The sequence below is a fragment of the Bos taurus genome, chromosome 4 (assembly GCF_002263795.3).
Source record: "Bos taurus isolate L1 Dominette 01449 registration number 42190680 breed Hereford chromosome 4, ARS-UCD2.0, whole genome shotgun sequence".
Classification (NCBI taxonomy): Eukaryota; Metazoa; Chordata; class Mammalia; order Artiodactyla; family Bovidae; genus Bos; species Bos taurus.
Window position 1 is genome coordinate 65,663,913 of NC_037331.1, and position 17,100 is coordinate 65,681,012.

Genomic DNA, 17,100 nt, shown 5'->3' on the forward strand with positions numbered 1-17,100 from the left:
AGAGAAGCCAAGACTCTGCGCTGTCTCAGCCACTCACTCTCGAACCCAGCCCCTGGCAGCCACGCTGGGCGCGCGTGGCTCCGGGGCGCAATGGACGCGGCACTGCTCCACAGCCTGCTGGAGACCAACTGCAGCCTGGAGCTGGCCGAAGAGCTGGTTTTGGACGGCTGGGGGCTGCCCCTGCACCCCGAGGGTAGGCGAGAGCCGAGCAGACCCGGGCGGCGCAGGCTTCTTGCCTGGCGCGTTGGGTGCGCTCGGGTCCCCGCGCTCGAGCGCCTCGCGCCCTGCGGCGCCCCGCGGGCCCCAGCAGCCCCTCTGATCCCCGCTCCGCTCTCTCCCATCACCAGGTCCCTACTCCTACTGCAACACGACCTTGGACCAGATCGGGACGTGCTGGCCTCGGAGCTCGGCCGGAGCCCTGGTGGAGAGGCCGTGCCCCGAGTACTTCAACGGTGTCAAGTATAACACGACCCGTGAGTGTTCCTGGGACCCTCCGCCGTGGGCTCAACACCTGGCTCCCAGGAGGGCGGTTTAGAGGGTAGCGAGGGCTCCGAAGCCAGCGTCGAAGACCTGAGAGCCGCGGCACGGTCATAGCGCCGGCGTTAAAGACATAATATTAGGGGCGCTCCCTCTGCCCTAACCTCGCCGTAGCTTCAGACCTCGTTAAGACAGTGATTTGCCCACGATTCCCGTGCTCCATGCGCTGAGAACCCAGAAAGAGGAGAAGGAAATCCTTCCCTTTGAAAACAAATATCTTTCCCACATTATATACTCTGGTGCCTGAAGTTTCTCCGTTAGGGTTTCTCTTTGTTTAGCCGATTTCCGCCCCGCATCTCCCCGGGGCGGTGGGGAGGGATGGGGCGCCCAGGATATGTTCCCAAACCCCAGGGTGAGTGTGGTGGTCAGACTCTGCTGTGGGAGAAGGGGAGAGCAGGAGGCAGGGAAGATGGGGTGAGGCTTGTGTTGGGGCTGGGCATGCAAAGTGTAGCTGTTTCTGGACCAGAGTGTGGGGTGTAGTCTCTTCCCTACCTGGATGCCCTGGGACTGGCTCACTGGGCTGTGAGTCAGGGGCAGTGGTCAGCATTACTCCTGCCACCCAGCGTGGTGTCTCAATCAGGCCCACCCCCCACCTCCTGGGGAGAACAGCCTGTGCCCCTCTTCCTCCTGGCAAATCACTGGCTAGCTTGCCACTCTGTGGAGGACAGCAGCAGATGCTCCAGGAGTCACACAGCATCCAGATGGGGTGGTTCTGTATGGGCTCTGGGAGGGGAAGGGGGTGCCTGAGTCTACGCCCTGTGGAAGGTCCAATGGGAGCCAAGTGGCAGTGTCTTGTGAAGCTGTGGGATGCAGCATCACTAGCCCACCCTGAAGGGCCACTCACATCTCCAGCCCCACCCACACCAGCAAAGAGCCTTCTGAGATGCTAGGCAGCAATGGAGGGCACCTGTTTGTCTGAAGCCCCTCATCCTGGAAACATCATAGCAACCTCTGTGTGTCTGAATAGTAGCATAGCTCCCCCACCAGCTCACTCATGCACGCTCTCTCGCGCTCTCTCTCTCTCTCTCTCTCACACACACACACACACACACGTATGTCTGTCCAAACTCATACCTTCACCCAGAGAGATGGTTAGTGGGCTAGACTGCAGCCTCTGCATCTAGTGCTAAGCAGCATTGCCCTGTCTGCACCAGCGGAGGGCTCTGGTGGGCCCAGAGAGCAGCTTGCTTGGAGGAGTCCAGTGGTAGTGGTGCTCCTAACGGAAGGGGGTGGGAGACCTAGTGGGGCTGCTGAGGAAGATTTCTGAGTCATCTGACCACGCTTCCTACCCATGATTAAGATAGACCTTCCAGGGAGGAGGTGAGGTCCCCGATCCAGGAGATGCACAAGCAGAAGGAACGGCTTCCATGCTTCCAGTCCTGAGATTATAAAACTATGTTTTTAGGATCCTATGAGCTCTGTGGGGTGGGGCAGTGGAAATCAGGGTCCCTGATTCAGTCTGAGCCAGAGATAAATGCTAAGTGAGGTGATGCGGCTCTTTGCCCCTCAGCCTGTGGATCTGAGGCAGCCCTGCTCTGGTTCCCACCCCGGCCTGGGCTGTCCCCTTTCTCTCCAACCCACCTGGAGCCCCCGAGGACAGGGCCTGGGTCTCTTCTCTTCAAACAGTTTATTAAACAGCTACTGTGTGCCAGCCACTGCACTGGCATTGAGGCCCTCACTCACAATTGCAACAGACAAAAGGATACAGAGTAAGAAATGCCATGATAGGGGAATGCAAAGGGACTGTGGATGAGGAGGAACGTGGGAGGGGAGATGGGGAAGGCTTCCCAAAGGGGGTGTTGCAGCACCTCCCACACCACTCACACCATGTCAGATGAGAAGCCAAGAAAAGGTCAGGGCGCCACCAAGGTTGGCACATGTAGTGCCGATTAGCCCCTGGTACTAATGAACCACTGTCTCCATTTGGACCAAGTACTGCCCACAGTCTGACTCCTGGTGAATGGGAGAAGCATGGGGGCAGAAGGAGCATTGCTATTAATCAGTGTGATAGCTGAGGTGTGAAGAGCTGAGGCAGCTAATGTCAATGGCGATGATTGATTTCTCTCCTCCCCTGCTTCCTGGCCACTGCTTCCTTCTGCTCTGCTAAAGTGGGATCTTTCCTGGACAAAGAAGGACACAGGGAGGAAAAGAGGTCCTAGAGAAGCCTGGGGGAAGAGGTACAAGGGTCCTGGCTCTCTTCCTGCCCAATTTTGTTATGCTGCAGCCAGATCCCTGCTGAAGCCTCATAGTTTAGAGGGCAGGCATTGTCCAGGTGGGACAGCAGCTTAGGCATTAGTCCTTGTGAACTTTCACCCACTCAGCTGAGCACAGAGAATCGGCCACCAAACTCCCAAATGTGGACCATGGTCCAGGTGCCAGCTACCACTGAGAGAGCTTGGCATACATGACCTCCCACGTTCCCACCTCCCTAAGGCCCCTGAGGTATGGCCTGCTCTTGTGCCCATATTGCAGATGAGAAAGCTGAGGCTCAGAGATGTGAATGGGATTTTAGCAGGTGAAAGAGTCGTAAGTCTAGGGGAAGAGATGGGAGCATGCTTTGTGCCTCAGGACTGGCTGGTGTTATGTGGAGTACAGGTAGTAGGAGAAAGAAGCAAATGAGAGCAGACTGGTGGGTGTTGGTCAAGTGATGTAGGGCATCGCATAGGACTTCACCTTTGGTGTGGCAGGGAGCCTGGGGCCGCTTGTAAAGGGAGGAGTTCAGCTTCAGGGCTCAGAGTCTCTGGCCACAAGAGGAGGGGTTAGGAGCCACTGTAACTGACCTAGGTCAAGTGGAGGCTGCAGAAGCAAAGGAGGACACATCTGTAACTGACAAGACTAGCGTGGGACAGGAAGGGGGAGGAGTCAGGGACCACATCAGGAAATCAATGAGCACAGATAAGTATATGTGGACTCTGGGGAGCTGGAGGGACATCTGAATGAAGATGCAGCGGAGAAGGCAATTGGCTGGACGAGGAAGCCCAGGCAAGTGCCTTGGGCTGGAGACAAGGTATTCGAGAGTTCTTATGTGGTTAGCAAACAGCCACAGCAGTGAGTGTGGGAGGCTTGATCAGAGCCTTGTTATTCTTACCCAGAGACTATTTCTGGATGCAGCAATGGCCAAGGGAAGAGAAGAGACTTGTTCAAGGCCACTTACGGTAGTCTGTGGCAGAACTGAGTTAAGTGTCCGTGTGTCTGAGTCCCCTCCCGTGTTCTCCCCACCTCCACGTCACTGCTTCAGCGGCCCAGGTTCTGCACTGTCGTTTGACCTGTTAACACATTGATCTTTACAATCAGCCAATGGTAGAGACATAGTCTTATCCTCATATTACACATGAGGAAACTGAGGCACCGAGGAGTGACTTTGCCAAAGTCACACAGCTTATAACAGGACAAGGATTCTAGCTAAGGCTCTGCTGCCTCTGAGGAAGCAACTCTGACGGACTAAGCAGAGAAGGGATTTGTTGACAGGATATCGGGAAGTTTATGTAATTATTGGATAGGATGGAAAATCAGATATGGGGTCCCCAGCCAAGAACTGAGAGCAGAGCTGGCCTAGTGAGGGAACCCCCACTCTCTCTGAGTGGGCCTTGACAATGCTGTGAGCCCTGGTCACCAGAGGGGCCTCAGCCCTGCCGTCGTCACTGCCTTAGGATCTCCAGCTTCCTGTAGTGGTCCTCAGGAAGCCTTCTCCCCATCTCCATTTTGTGGGCTCCCAGCTCACTGATTTCCTTGGTGCCAGAGCATCTGAGGAAGTAGGGGAAGGGGGGACTGGGGTTCCCCAGTCCAGCTCTGGCTACAGGGGAGCCTAGAAGGGGAGGGCCTTTCATTTCAGCTCTATGGCAGGAGGTGTTCTCTGCACCCCACCTCCCAGGTTTCCCTGTGCCCATATGGGAAGCAGGTTCAAATTCTGGGCCACCTGAAACTAACATAATATCCATACACAGTGGAACCTGGAGCAAGCCCCACTGCCTTCTCAGGCCCCAGCGCCCCTGTCCCAGGGAGAAGGCACATGGTTTACTCAGCGGTGGTTTGGCCGGAGGTGGGCACTGTGTTCCATTTTCCTCCCACCTCTCACCTGTGTTCACTCTGGTGCCCATCTCTGTGCACGTGTCTCTCTCAGTGTTTCTCTCTTTGTCTCCATGACTCTGTTTTTGTTTCTATGTTTGGTTCTGTCTCTGGGTGTATATTCTCAATGTCTCTTTCTGTGTGTATGACTCTGTGTATTTCTCAGTCTCTCTTTTGTTTTCTATCTATGTGGTTCTCTCCCACCTTAGCTCCATCTTCCCTCTCTGTACTCCCCTCCATCTCCCCACATCCTCTGTCTCTCCCTCCTCCCATTGCTCACTCTACCTGCCCTGCTCTGACACCTCCTCTTGCCTGTCACTGTGGTCCTCGTGGCTGCAAAGGAGGGTCCTGCAACCACATGGGCAGGGTCATTTTCCTCCTGTGGAATCTCTAAGCCCAGCCTGGCTCAGCCTCAGCTCCTTGACCTCAGGCTCCCACCAGGTCCTGTTGAGAATGGTAGGCCCATCAATACTGAAGGATCTGCCACGGTGGGGAAGAGACACTCCACCTAATTCAACCCCATGGGGAGGACTGGGGTCCCCACCTCCCAGAACCCCACTCTAGAGACATGCTGAAGACCTGGTTGTATTAAAATGGAAACACATAAACTAGATGGTCTCCAGCCACAGGGGTCTTCCTCCTGGGTCTGCCTGCTTGTACTTGGGAACCAGGGGTGATGAAAAAGGCTAAGCCCTGTCCTCAGAGAGCCCCAGGGTGCTTAAAGACCAAGCTCACCCAAATCAGCCATCAGGGATTGGAAAGATAAGCCTGATGAGCACTGGAGCATTCCTGGAAAGCTTCCTGGAGGTGTGGGGGCGGGGGCAGGACTGGTTCTTGAGATCTTGAAGCAGTGGGGACACCACATTTGCTTGAGAACAGGCCTGGTGCCAGGGTGGACCCTCAGCTCCAGAGTCCCAGGAAGATGGCCCTCTGCATTGAGAAATAGAAGCTGTGACTCCAGGAACTCATGTCTGCATTCCTAGTCCCCAGTGAGACCCAACCACACCCTGAGCCCTGAAGCCCAAGGATCAGCAGTCACCCTTTTGAGAACTGTCCCCTGCTGGGAGAGAGGGAAAGTTGGATGCCTCATCACTGAGGGTTTGGCTGAGGGAAGGAGGAGGAAAGAAAGATAGCAGAAAAGGATGCCTCTCTGGCCATCCAAACACCTGAGAATTTCTGTGCTGAGTCTGGTACTCCCCTCCCTTGCTGCTTAAGACTGGGAGATGCTTGGTCCAGAGAGTAAAAGATACTTACCCAAGGTTCCACAGAAAGCCAGGGCTCTGAACAGTCTCTGCTGGCTCTAAGAGCTCTTGGCCCACACTCCACATCTGCATGCATGGGGCCTGGACTACTGAGAAACATTAACAGTGGACTCCCAGCTGTCCCCCTGCCTAAGCACCCTTCATCTCAGGCAAGACCAAAGGTGCGGCCTCCCGTGACGTTCCTTCACCCCCTCACCAGGAATCCTCCACTTAATATCCTTCACTGGGTTTATATGTTTCCCTTTCTCCACTAGAAACAAGCTCTTCAAAGAGGCATAAGACCTGAGTCAGCCTTCCAGGGTCTCCTGTGTTAGAGAGAGAGATGTTTAAAGAGAACTATTTGGTATTTGCTCTTCAGTGAAATAGCACAGCCAAGGCTGTAGGAATACATGGAAGAAAGTTGATTCCGAAAAAGAAGGGAAAGCTAGTTGGGAAGACTTCATGGAGCAAGTGCTGTGGAGCACACCCTGGATAACTGGGCCAGTGATGTGTCAGGTGGAAGGGAGAGTGGGAACAGAGGGAGAGAGGGAACGGGGCCAGGTCACGGAGGCCTTGAATGCCAGGGCATGGGCTTCAGTTCTGTTCACACTACTCAGACCCCAGATGCTCATCCACAGCATCATGAGGCAGGACTGGAATACTCCCAAAGGATGCCACTTGATGTTCAGGATGTACCTTCTAAATATGAATCCAGATTGGCTGAGAACTTTGAACTTGGCCCTCTCCCTCTCCTCCCTTCCCTCCTGCTGTTAAGTCAGAAGCTGCAGCGTCCCTCACTGTCCACTCTCCCTCCACCCTGGCAACCCCGGCAGGATCGGGAACCGCCACAGCAAATTCCACCCCTGGTGACTCTCAGGGACCACCCCAAAGGACCCTAAAGGCAGCCCACCCACCTCAAACCAGGTGCTCCAGAGTCTGGCTGGAATTTCCCTTTACAGCAGGGGTGGGTCTGGGGATGATGAATAGCAGGAGGAACCCAGACACAGCTTCAGGGGAGCCCACTAAGTCCTGGCTGTGCTGGGATTCACTGAGTGAATGGGGTGGGGGTCCACCCCATCTGAGTCTCCATTTCCTTATCTATGTGAAGGACACAGGAAACATACTGACCTCATGGGCCCCTGTCATGAGCAAGAGACAGCACTGGCTGGGACTCCCTGTGCACAGCTAGGCTGTTTCAGCAAGGGGAGTAGAGTGTGGCTTAGGGTCTGGAAGGAGGAGCAATCGTGTCCTTCAGGGTCCCATTCACACTAAGGATGGTTGTCTTCCTACTGGGGTGGTGTGGCCTTCTATTGACCTTGAGAGGCACCAAGCTGTGTGACCTCTGGATGGTGTCTTGGGGCACCAAGAAGGGGCAGTCTGTCTACACTAAGAGGATCTGATCCCCAAAGGTCTCCAGAGAGAAGTGACCCCCTGGCCCCCAGAGACCCCTGTGTTAACAGGAGAACAAAAGACTGCCATCGAGAGATGCCCTGCCCCCACCCCCCATCAGTTCACAGAAACGATGGTTGGGAGCCAGTTCTAATTCTACTTATCTCACCTTTGGGCAGGTTTTTCTCCTCTTTGAGCCTCAGTTTCTCTGTATGAGGTGGGTGGGGAGCTGGATGAGTTCTCGGGGCCCCCTTCCCCTGACATCCTCCTCTCTACAGCAGCCTCTGCCTCGAGGGTCCTTCTCCCAGCCTCCCTCTGCTGGCCGGCGTCATGGCGACAAGCCGATGGAGCGTTGCTAGGCATGACTGGAAGGAGGGAGCCTGCACAATAGCGGCCCGATCAAGGGTAGGCGCCTCCTCCCACTTGCCCTTCCCTGGAGAGGCCAGTGATCTCACACAGTGAGCTGGATGCTACTCATACCTCTTCCCTTTGTCATGGACCCAGAAGGGTCTGCGTTGTGCCTTCCTGACTCAGTTTCCCCACTCTCTGCTGTAGGTGTGGACATTTACCCCTCCCACACCTACTCAAGGACAGAAGGCAGAAATAGAGAGCTGGGGGTTTGGGGAGGTCCAGAGTGATGGTGGGGTCTGGAGAGCAGTGTCCACACAACACTGAAAAAATGGGAAAGAAGTTCCCTTCCCCTCTGTCACAAGCAGATGGCCCTGAGAGGCCCTTCCTAACCTGATGACTGGGTTGATGATGGCAGATTCTCAGTCTCTCAGTGCGGCAGGTGGGCTCCGAGTTAGGGTCAACATCACCAGCTGCCCCCACCTCTACCCCCACCAACGTGCAGTAATCAGATCAAGACAGGAAATGTGCAGGCTTAACTCAGGGAGACGCACATTGTTCGGGTAGCTCAGGGAAACTGCTGTTGGCACAGGGCTGATGGTGAACGTGGGATGGGGGTAGGCTTAGGGTTAGATCTTAGGAGCTCTCCAGTTCACTGAAGCTGCATCCAGGGTGAGAAGTAGCGAGTGGTAGCGTTCTGCTATCCGTGGTACTGAAAGTTTCAGTCCCGCACAGTGACCTCATTCCTTCAGTAAATACTGCTTCTGGCCCTTCCCGTCTCCCTGTCAGCACCTTTCCACCCTCACTTCTTGTCATTTTCTTTCCACACAGCCAATGACCACATTGCTGCTCCTCCACCACAGTCTCACTCATCCCACGCCCCGCCTGACTCTTGCACTCTGCTTCATAACTACCACTCAAAAAATGGTCCCTCATGGTCCCCATCTCCCATACACTGCTGGTTCGACTATCAGAGATAGAAGTGCCAACCTCAGGAGTGCTTAAAAGTGACATATGGATGTCTGAGGTTGTTACACTGGCTTGAGGGTACTACTGGCATTTAGCAGATTGAAAAGTCCCATGCAGCAAATGCTTGACCCCCCTGAAATGCCAATATAGCATCACTGAGAAGCAGTTTACATTACTTTTCATGAGTGGGGAAGCTGAGGCTGAAAGGGGTAGGACTTAACCAACATCACTTAATCAGCCAGAGACAAAACTACAGCTAGAATGTAGGCTTCCATCTTCTCCCAACCAGGCTCCTGGACCACTCAGGTGCTGCCCAAACCAGAAACTCTCATCAAAGTGTCAGCATCTGAAAGGGAGACAGCATATTGTAATGAGAGCTTTCAACAGGCCAGGGCCACTCGGGGCAGAGTCCTGTCATGCTGCCAGGGTTAGAGTCCGGGCTTCCCAGACCACAGAGCCCTGGAAGAGAAGACCTTGCCTGCATCATACAGACCCTGATGCCCCTGGAAGACCACACTGCACACCACTGGCATCTGTCTTTGGTGGGGCACCTGTATTGCTGTGGTAACAGGCACCCACCTTTCTGCCTCCATCCCCACAATTCTGGCCTGACCACCTGCCCTCACACTCTCCGTGCCCATCTTCCTCTGGTTCCCAGTGGGGACTCTTCCAGTCTTCCTTTCTTCTGTCTGAGGCTGTGCCTGAGGGCTCAGTGTCCTCATTAGCCAACTCTCCCGAAGTGCTGGGAACATCTGTCTTCCAGCCTCCTGGTACTCATTGTATATAACCAGAGCCTTATTCCCAGGCATGACTGGGTCCCCAGAGGGGGAAGCCCCCTCCCACCACTACATCCCACATCTCAGACCCTACTTCCCCAGGTTTGAGTTAATTTGATTCAGCCCACATGTACTCAATGGCTCACCCCCGAGGCAGGATCTGTTGACTCCAATATGGTTTCTGTCTACTTGTCTGTCCCCAGGGAGCTTAAGTTCAGTAGCAAAGAAAAGAAGGATCAATTCTAAAGAGATTAAGCCCATAGTGATGATGTCAAATGCTCTAGAAGATTTTTCTTTTTCAAACTGTGTTGATAGCAGATTGTGAAGTAAATTTAGGGGGTCATGACTAGCATTTGGGTATAAAATACATGTAATTCGTTAGAAAAGAATAGAAAGAAACTATTATAGCTGTGGTAAGATAAAATTTGCTTTGTGAAACTGGATTTAGTCATGTGAGGGATATGTGTGTGTGCTGGACTATGATATGAAATGGATGTGCTGCTGTAGTTCAAGGGCAATAGAGTATGAAGACCTATGTTTCAAAAAATGGGAAGACATAAAGGAGGTGTTTAGAGGGAAAAGGAAGAGATTAGTACCCTGGGTACTGGGGAAGCCTCCAGGAGGCGGCGGCATTAGAGCTTGGGGTTAAAAGAGAGGTGGGAGTTTGTCAGTGGGTATTGGGTGAGAGTCTTGAGGGGTGGTGTGTGCCAGGCCTGCTGGTGCAAATATCACCAGCCATGTGGAGAGGTAGCGAGGGGTCAGGCAAGTTCTGCTGGTGCCCGAGTGTCAAGAGCCTTGATTAGCACACCTGGAAAGTTGGACTTTATTCTCCAGAACGGTAAAAAGCTGTTCATGGCCTTTATTGGGCTTCCCAGGTAGCTCAGTAGTAAAGAATCTGCTTGCCAATGCAGGAGATGTAGGAGATATGGGTTCGATCCCTGGGTTGGGAAGATCCCCTGGAGAAGGAAATGGCAACCCACTCCAGTATTCTTGCCTGGAGAATCCCCATGGTCTGAGGAGCCTGGTGGGCTACAGTCCGTGGGGTCTCAAAGAGTTAACATGACTGAGCATGCACGCAGCAGCAGCAGCAGATGGCTTTTATTTAGATATTAACATGAAATGGGGCTAAAGGACAGAGGTCAAGGGGGACAAGCGATGAGGCAGGGAGGCGAGAGAGGAGGCTGCTGTACCAGTCCAGGCAAGATGACCAGAGAGGAGGTGGGTGGGGGGGACAGGAGAGGGGTGGACTCCAGGGGGCGGCGGAAATAAAGGAGGAGACAGAATTCCATAGAGCTTGGTACCCCAAGGGCATTGATGTAGAGGACCAGAAAGGTCTCAGATCTGCAGCCTCTCTAGCCTGACCCCTCCCATCCTCAAGCCCACCCATGGTCAGTACCACCACAAGATACCGTACTTGGGAGATGAGTGTTCTCAGCTCAGGGGTAGGAATTGATGCCTCGAACTGTGGTCCTGGAGAAGATTCCTGAGAGTCCCTTGGACAGCCTTAAACCAGTCAATCTTAAGGGAAATCAACCCTGAATACTCGTTGGAAAGACTGATGCTGAAACTCCAGTATTTTGGTCATCTGATGTGAACAGCCGATTCATTGGAAAAGTCCCTGATGCTGGGAAAGATGCTGGGAAGAGGAAGAAGGCATCAGAGGATAAGATGGCTGGATGGCATCACTGATGCAATGGACGTGAACTTGGGCAAACTTTGGGAGATGGTGAGGGACAGGGAGCCCTGGCACGCTGCAGTCCATGGGGTCTCAGAGAATCAGACATGACTGGGCAACTGGACAATAACAACATCCTCAGGGAGCCCCACACTGATCTGAGACACCAGACTCATGCACCTGAACAACTCAGGTCCGGGTCATATGTAAGTGCTTAAGTGTGGGGCTCAGGCTGTCAGGACTGAGGAGCATGGAGGTATTGGAAGACGCAGGAGAAAGAGACTGTTTAGATGGAAGCAATCAAAAAGGCCTTCCTGGAGGAAGGAGCTTAGCACTGAACTTCTGAAGCCTGGATAACATCTAAGAACACATCCATAGAAGATAAAATTTTCTGCCTTTTGGACTCTAGCCAGAATCAGAGTCTGTCTCATCTCACCCATGTCTTTTGAGAGGGACTCTAAACCCCTATCAGGGAGGGACTGTTTATTTGATAAAGCACTCACCCTTCCCAAATGCCTTTACATTGGTCCTTTTGGCTTCACCCTTTGCTCTTACTTAGTTCAGTGCCATCACTGATCCTATGCATCACATTCTCTGCACATACAACTCTTCTGTATATAACAAACCTGTAGGGGGAGAGACCCCACTGGGGCTGGGTGCCACAGTGAGGGGCAAGGAGCTGATGTCCTTGCACTGGGTCAGAGTCGGTGTCAGACCAACACTGGCCTAACTGACTCATACCCTGGCCGGGGACCTCGCTGACAGGTGACAGGCCCAGGAGTCAGGAGTAGGCCACTAACAACCCCAAATTTGAAAAACCTATGAGCTCAAATTAAAAAACAATTAGGCTAATAGAATCTCCGCCATTGTTTCTGCTCTTCAGCAAGTATGCCTTCATAATTTCATTGCTTTTAACTCACTGTTAGCTCAGCGGAAGTGGATTTTTAAGGTAACTTAATTATTTCAGAATTCATTGCTTCCAAAAACAATCTAAGGTTCCCCCCTCCAGCTCTGTGACTCTGTGCTCTGTGAACCATTTATTTTAATTAGCTTTGTATTGTGATTCAAACGTAAGCGCAAAAGAAAAATCCACAAACAACTGCCCATTAGCCAGAGAGCAGAACCCTGGTACAAATTACCGCTGAACAACGGGTGGTTTAGAGTTTCTGAGTAAGCGGGGGAGGTAAGGTACAGAAAACAGCAAAATGCCGAGCAGAGGCAGCAGAGGGCTTTGGAGTTATCAGATATGAGAGGTTCCTCCTGGCTGGAGGTGACAGTGGGCTACCTCTGTCGCATGGAGAGGGTGGCTTAGGAGCTAGATCTTGACAGTCAAGCTAGGATTTAAAGAAAATAGGAGCATTCTTTGAACTTTGTGCATCCCCTTTCAATAAAGCCCTCCCTTCTGTGTATCAGACACAGATGTTCTGAAATGTCTTTTTGCACATCACACTCCAACTTGAACACAGAGGCGAGTTCTCAAACATTTAGACATCACGTGGTGGCCTCCCAAGCAGCCGCAGCTCCAGGTCAGCAGCAGTCTTGTTGCCCCACATTGCTGTCGTTCCTGTACCACTGCCCAGTGGCTTAGGGGTTAGGAACATAAGCCCTGAACTGGACCTTCTGGGTTGGAATCTTCTTATCTCTGTATCCTTGGCAAGCTGCTCGATTGCCTTGTGCCTCACTTTTCTCATCTATAAAATGGGTTAATCTTAGGGCTTCCTCCATCGGGTTGCTGTGAGGATCGAATGGGCGCATGTAAATGAAGCAGAAGAGGAGCTGGCACGGGGCAGACACCTGCGTGTAAATAGTGACTGCGGAGCACATGGAAGTGCTGGTGGGAAAGTATGGATCTCAGGAGCATAAAATGACTATGATAGGTTTGGAAACTATTCATCGTGCTAAAAGTAGTGAATCTTCAGCCACATCCCAGGGCTCACAATGGCGTTCAATCTTTTTTTTTTTTAATGTTTATTTACTGCGCCGGGTCTTAGTTGCAACACACAGGATCTTCACTCTTCACTGAAGCACGTGGGATCTCTAGTAGTGCCATGCAGAATTTTTAGTTGTGGTGTGCAAATTCTTGGTTTCAGTGTGTGGGCACTAGTTCCCCGACCAGAATCAAACCTGGACCCACTGCATTGGGAGCGTGGAGGCTTAGTCATTGGACCACCAGGGAAGTCCCTGGGGTTCAGTTTCGAACAAAATTAAAGGAAATGTACAAATTGCTAGTCAAAGATTGTATCAGAAATGGGTTTAATCATGCCTTTTAGCTACCCCCGGGGGGAGGGGTAAGCCTTCTATGCACGTTTCACATTAATGACTTTCACGTGAATGTCAGGCGTGTTGTGTTTGCAGGTCTAGAGAGACTGAAATGTAGGGACCTTAACCTGTGGGTACCAGGGAGCCAGGGAGAGTTCTTGAGGAGAGAAGTGACCGCCGCCCCTGCTTGGTGCTTGACATCTTTTGTAGGGAATGCCTACCGAGAGTGCTTGGAGAATGGGACGTGGGCCTCGCGGATCAACTACTCACAGTGTGAACCCATTTTGGATGATAAGGTGAGTGTCCCCACCTGCCCCACCCTTGGTCCTTGCATAAGTAGTAGGACTCAGACTGAGCACAGAGGGTTCCAAGGTGGGCAGAACCAGCCCTGTGGCAACCACCCACCACTTTTTGCCCCTCTTGTCCCCGTCCTGTGCTCAGTGACGTTGTGGTGCGTAGAGAAGGGGACATAGAGCCCCACCTTCAGGAGAGTTCAGCTGGTGAGGGATGCAAGCAAGGTGGCACCGACACAGCAGGGAATGACCATGTGACCAGTGTCCCCACCTCTGACAGGCTGTGTGACGCCCCTCCTCTGGGCCTGTTTCCCCATCCGGCATTCTGATTCTGCGACCCCATGTGGAAACAGGCACAGTGCTCAGAGGGCTATTCCCTGCAGGAAGCTGGGTCCCCTTCAGACTTCACCCCTCCCCTTGCTCTGGAACTGGATTCCCTACTGTCTGTGGTGCCAACCTCCTCCCCTTTGAAGCTACTTCTCACTCCTGACTCCAAAAGACACATCCCACCTCCATCTTCCTCCTCATTCACCCATTACAGCCCCCAGTGAGGCTGTAACTTTTCCCCAAAAGAAGTCCAAGTTCAGAGAAAAAACATTTGTCTACCCTGAGAAAGTGATTCTACAAAATGTGAGCCAAAGGAGGTCTATAGTGAGGCCACAAGAGAGGCAAGCAGGACGGTCGTAAAGGAGAGAAAGTGGTCCCCTCTGGCCCTCCGCCTTCACTCTCCATCTCACAGTGCTTGAGATGTGAACACTGGTAAACCAAAGTGAGGGCGGGGTGTCGGGACAGTCTGCCCTGACAGGAAGGATTATCTTAATCATTGCCTCTGTTTAGAATTGCCAGTGAGTGGTGATAAAGCAGACTGACTTTTATTTGGCCTTGATACTCTTCTTAAAATCTCTACAGACAAGACACCCCCTCACAGCTGTACCCAGAGCAGACTGGTCCCAAGGGACCCCCAGACCTGCCATACACAGTTCGCTGCTTCAGAGACGAGAGGGCAGGTTGGCTTCATTACACAGATGCCAAAACCGAGTCCCAGAGGTAGACGTCCATGCACTCAGAGGCGCATCCCACTAGGGTGTGGGCTGGGACAAGACACAGGTGTAGCTACTTCCATTCCAGAATTACAAATAAAATAGAAGCGATGGGGAGGGAGGTGGGAGTGGGGTTCAGGATGGGGGGACACATGTACGCCCATGGCTGATTCATGTCAATATATGGCAAAAACCACAATATTGTAAAGTAATTAGCCTCCAATTAAAATAAATTAATTACAAAAATAAAATAAAACAGAGTCTACATCCCCACAATTCTGGCGTAGCTCAGGATACGTTGTGTTCAGATCTGCCCCAAAGTGCATGTCGGGACTCCTGACCACAGCCGTTTATACCAAGAGCCACGCAGGGCTGACAGGAGACAGCTGTGGGAGCCAGGTGTGCTGGTGACACTTGGAGCCTCTTCTGCCCCCCGAGGTCAGGACCCACTAGGTGGCCGTCGCTAGAGTAGCCGCGTGCCCCAGGCCTCCAGCTGCCTGTGTGTCTGTCTGTCTGTCCAGCAGAGGAAGTACGACCTGCACTACCGAATTGCACTCATCGTCAACTACCTGGGCCACTGCGTGTCCGTGGCAGCCCTCGTGGGTGCCTTCCTGCTTTTCCTGGCCCTGCGGTGAGTCCACCTCACCCCTGCTTTTTCTCCGCCCTCCCCCCCCACCCCACATGGCATCCCCTTCCCCATCCCAGACATTCTAACCTCCACTCCGGCGACCCTCGGGCCAAAGGACAAAAGAGGTTTGAGGAGGCACCAGAGCACTGACCGCTAGCAGGCATGCAGAATGCAAAAGGGGTGCTGGCCCTGGAAGACTGCCTTGCCTTCATCCCAGGCTAAGTCTCTCCCTCACCTCGGGTCAGAGGGAGGGGCACAGGCCCAGCTGACCCAACTGAGCTCTGAGCCCAGGTGCAGCCTGACCCGGCTGACAGCTGTCCTGGGTCTCGCACAGGAGCATTCGCTGTCTGCGGAACGTGATTCACTGGAATCTCATCACCACCTTTATCCTGCGGAATGTCATGTGGTTCCTGCTGCAGCTCATCGACCACGAAGTGCACGAGAGCAATGAGGTCGTGGGTGGAGGTTTGGGCTGGGCCTGGGGGGTTGGGGGGCTCCCACCTCTCTCACCCCATCTTCACATGCAGACCTGAACCTGAGCTCACCTCTACCACATCATTGTCCCTCCAGAGCCGGGAGTGGGGGAATGGGGCTCCAGATGGGGTCTTGAGAGCCGCTCAGACCAGACACCAGACTTTGGTTTATCCTGTTCCACTCCCTGTCTCGTGCATTCAGCACCTCCCGAAGGTCCCTTAGAGGAAAGGGGGCTGAAATTAACCTCTATTGAGCTTTAGCTCACTTGATTCCAATTAGAGAGTTGTAGGAATTTTCCTACATGGAATTTTCCAGACATGGAAACCGAGGCTCAGAAAGGTTAGATTACATTGTTATGATGCCTCTGCAGCTGGGCCATCAGGACATTGAGCAGAACAGCACGTTAGCTGCCCACCCTGGATTTGTGTCAACCGCTGTTGTACTGCGTCCAGGTTGTGAAACCAGAGCCTAGAATGGAGCCATGCACAGAGCTCTTTTGTCCACTGTTAGAGACTGCTCAATACATTGTCTTTGGATGGCTAGTCCTGAGCGCACACCCAGCCCGGTTTGCCTTTTGACTTGGCCCCTCGTCGAGCCTTGCCTCAGCATCAATGGAATTCAGTCAGTTTGGGGTGTCGTGCAGCCCACTGTTGGCTTGTATTGACAAGGCATTGTTAACTTGGGGGGGTGGGGAAAGCAGGGTTTGGAGGAGAGGATCTTTGGAGTCCCTCCTCAGCAGGACTTTCTCAGAACAAAGAAGACAGACGGCCACATGGAGTCCAAGATCAGGACTGGGATCATGGGGGGAAGCCACAGAGGCTGAGATTAGCTCAGCTGGTGCTCTGACAGCCGAGGCTATTAGAGCCTGACAGAGAGGGGCTGAGCCGTCCACAGTCCGCTTCCCATGACAGGGCTCCTCTGACCGCCACTGCCCACGTTCTCAGCTCTGAGGGTGCCCTGGGGACAAATCCCCAGGGAAGATGGCTGGGTAGGGTCCATTGAGAAGAGGTCTGGGCTGTGGCCCATGATGGCTCTGGGCAGGCTTGTCCTCTGAGGGAGTGGTAGTAACTCTGCTCAGAGGGACAAGGACAAATTCCCCTCAACTGAGAAGGCACGTGGCAACGGCATTCATTTCGTGGTGCCTGCCTTTGCCACCTCCGTCTCCTGGAACCAGCCTGTAAGATGGCATTATCTTTTCCTCTACAATGCAGTGAGGTTCAGAGACGTTAGGCCACTTGCCAGAGGCCCCAGCAATAGCGAGTCTCCCTCCAGAGACAGCTGCTGCTGCTGTTGCTGCTGCTAAGTCACTTCAGTTGTGTTCGACTCTGTGCGACCCTATAGACGGCAGCCTACGAGGCTCCCCCTACGAGGCTCTCCCTCCTGGGATTCTCCAGGCAAGAACACTG

At 53.1% G+C, this 17,100-nt stretch overlaps 1 protein-coding gene across 2 annotated transcripts in view; it reads left to right on the top strand.

The window, feature by feature from the left end:
* Nucleotides 1–17,100, top strand: part of CRHR2 (corticotropin releasing hormone receptor 2) — a 44,719-nt gene that overhangs the window by 16,029 nt on the left and 11,590 nt on the right. Inside the window, exons 1-5 of one of the 2 annotated variants that reach the window (NM_001192545.1) lie at nucleotides 91–193; nucleotides 348–473; nucleotides 13,470–13,555; nucleotides 15,114–15,223; nucleotides 15,555–15,672. In NM_001192545.1, the coding sequence (NP_001179474.1) occupies nucleotides 91–193; nucleotides 348–473; nucleotides 13,470–13,555; nucleotides 15,114–15,223; nucleotides 15,555–15,672 (543 nt within the window). Of the gene's footprint in view, nucleotides 1–90; nucleotides 194–347; nucleotides 474–13,469; nucleotides 13,556–15,113; nucleotides 15,224–15,554; nucleotides 15,673–17,100 lie in introns of those variants that run through there. The other variant, XM_005205492.5, reaches the window with a different exon arrangement.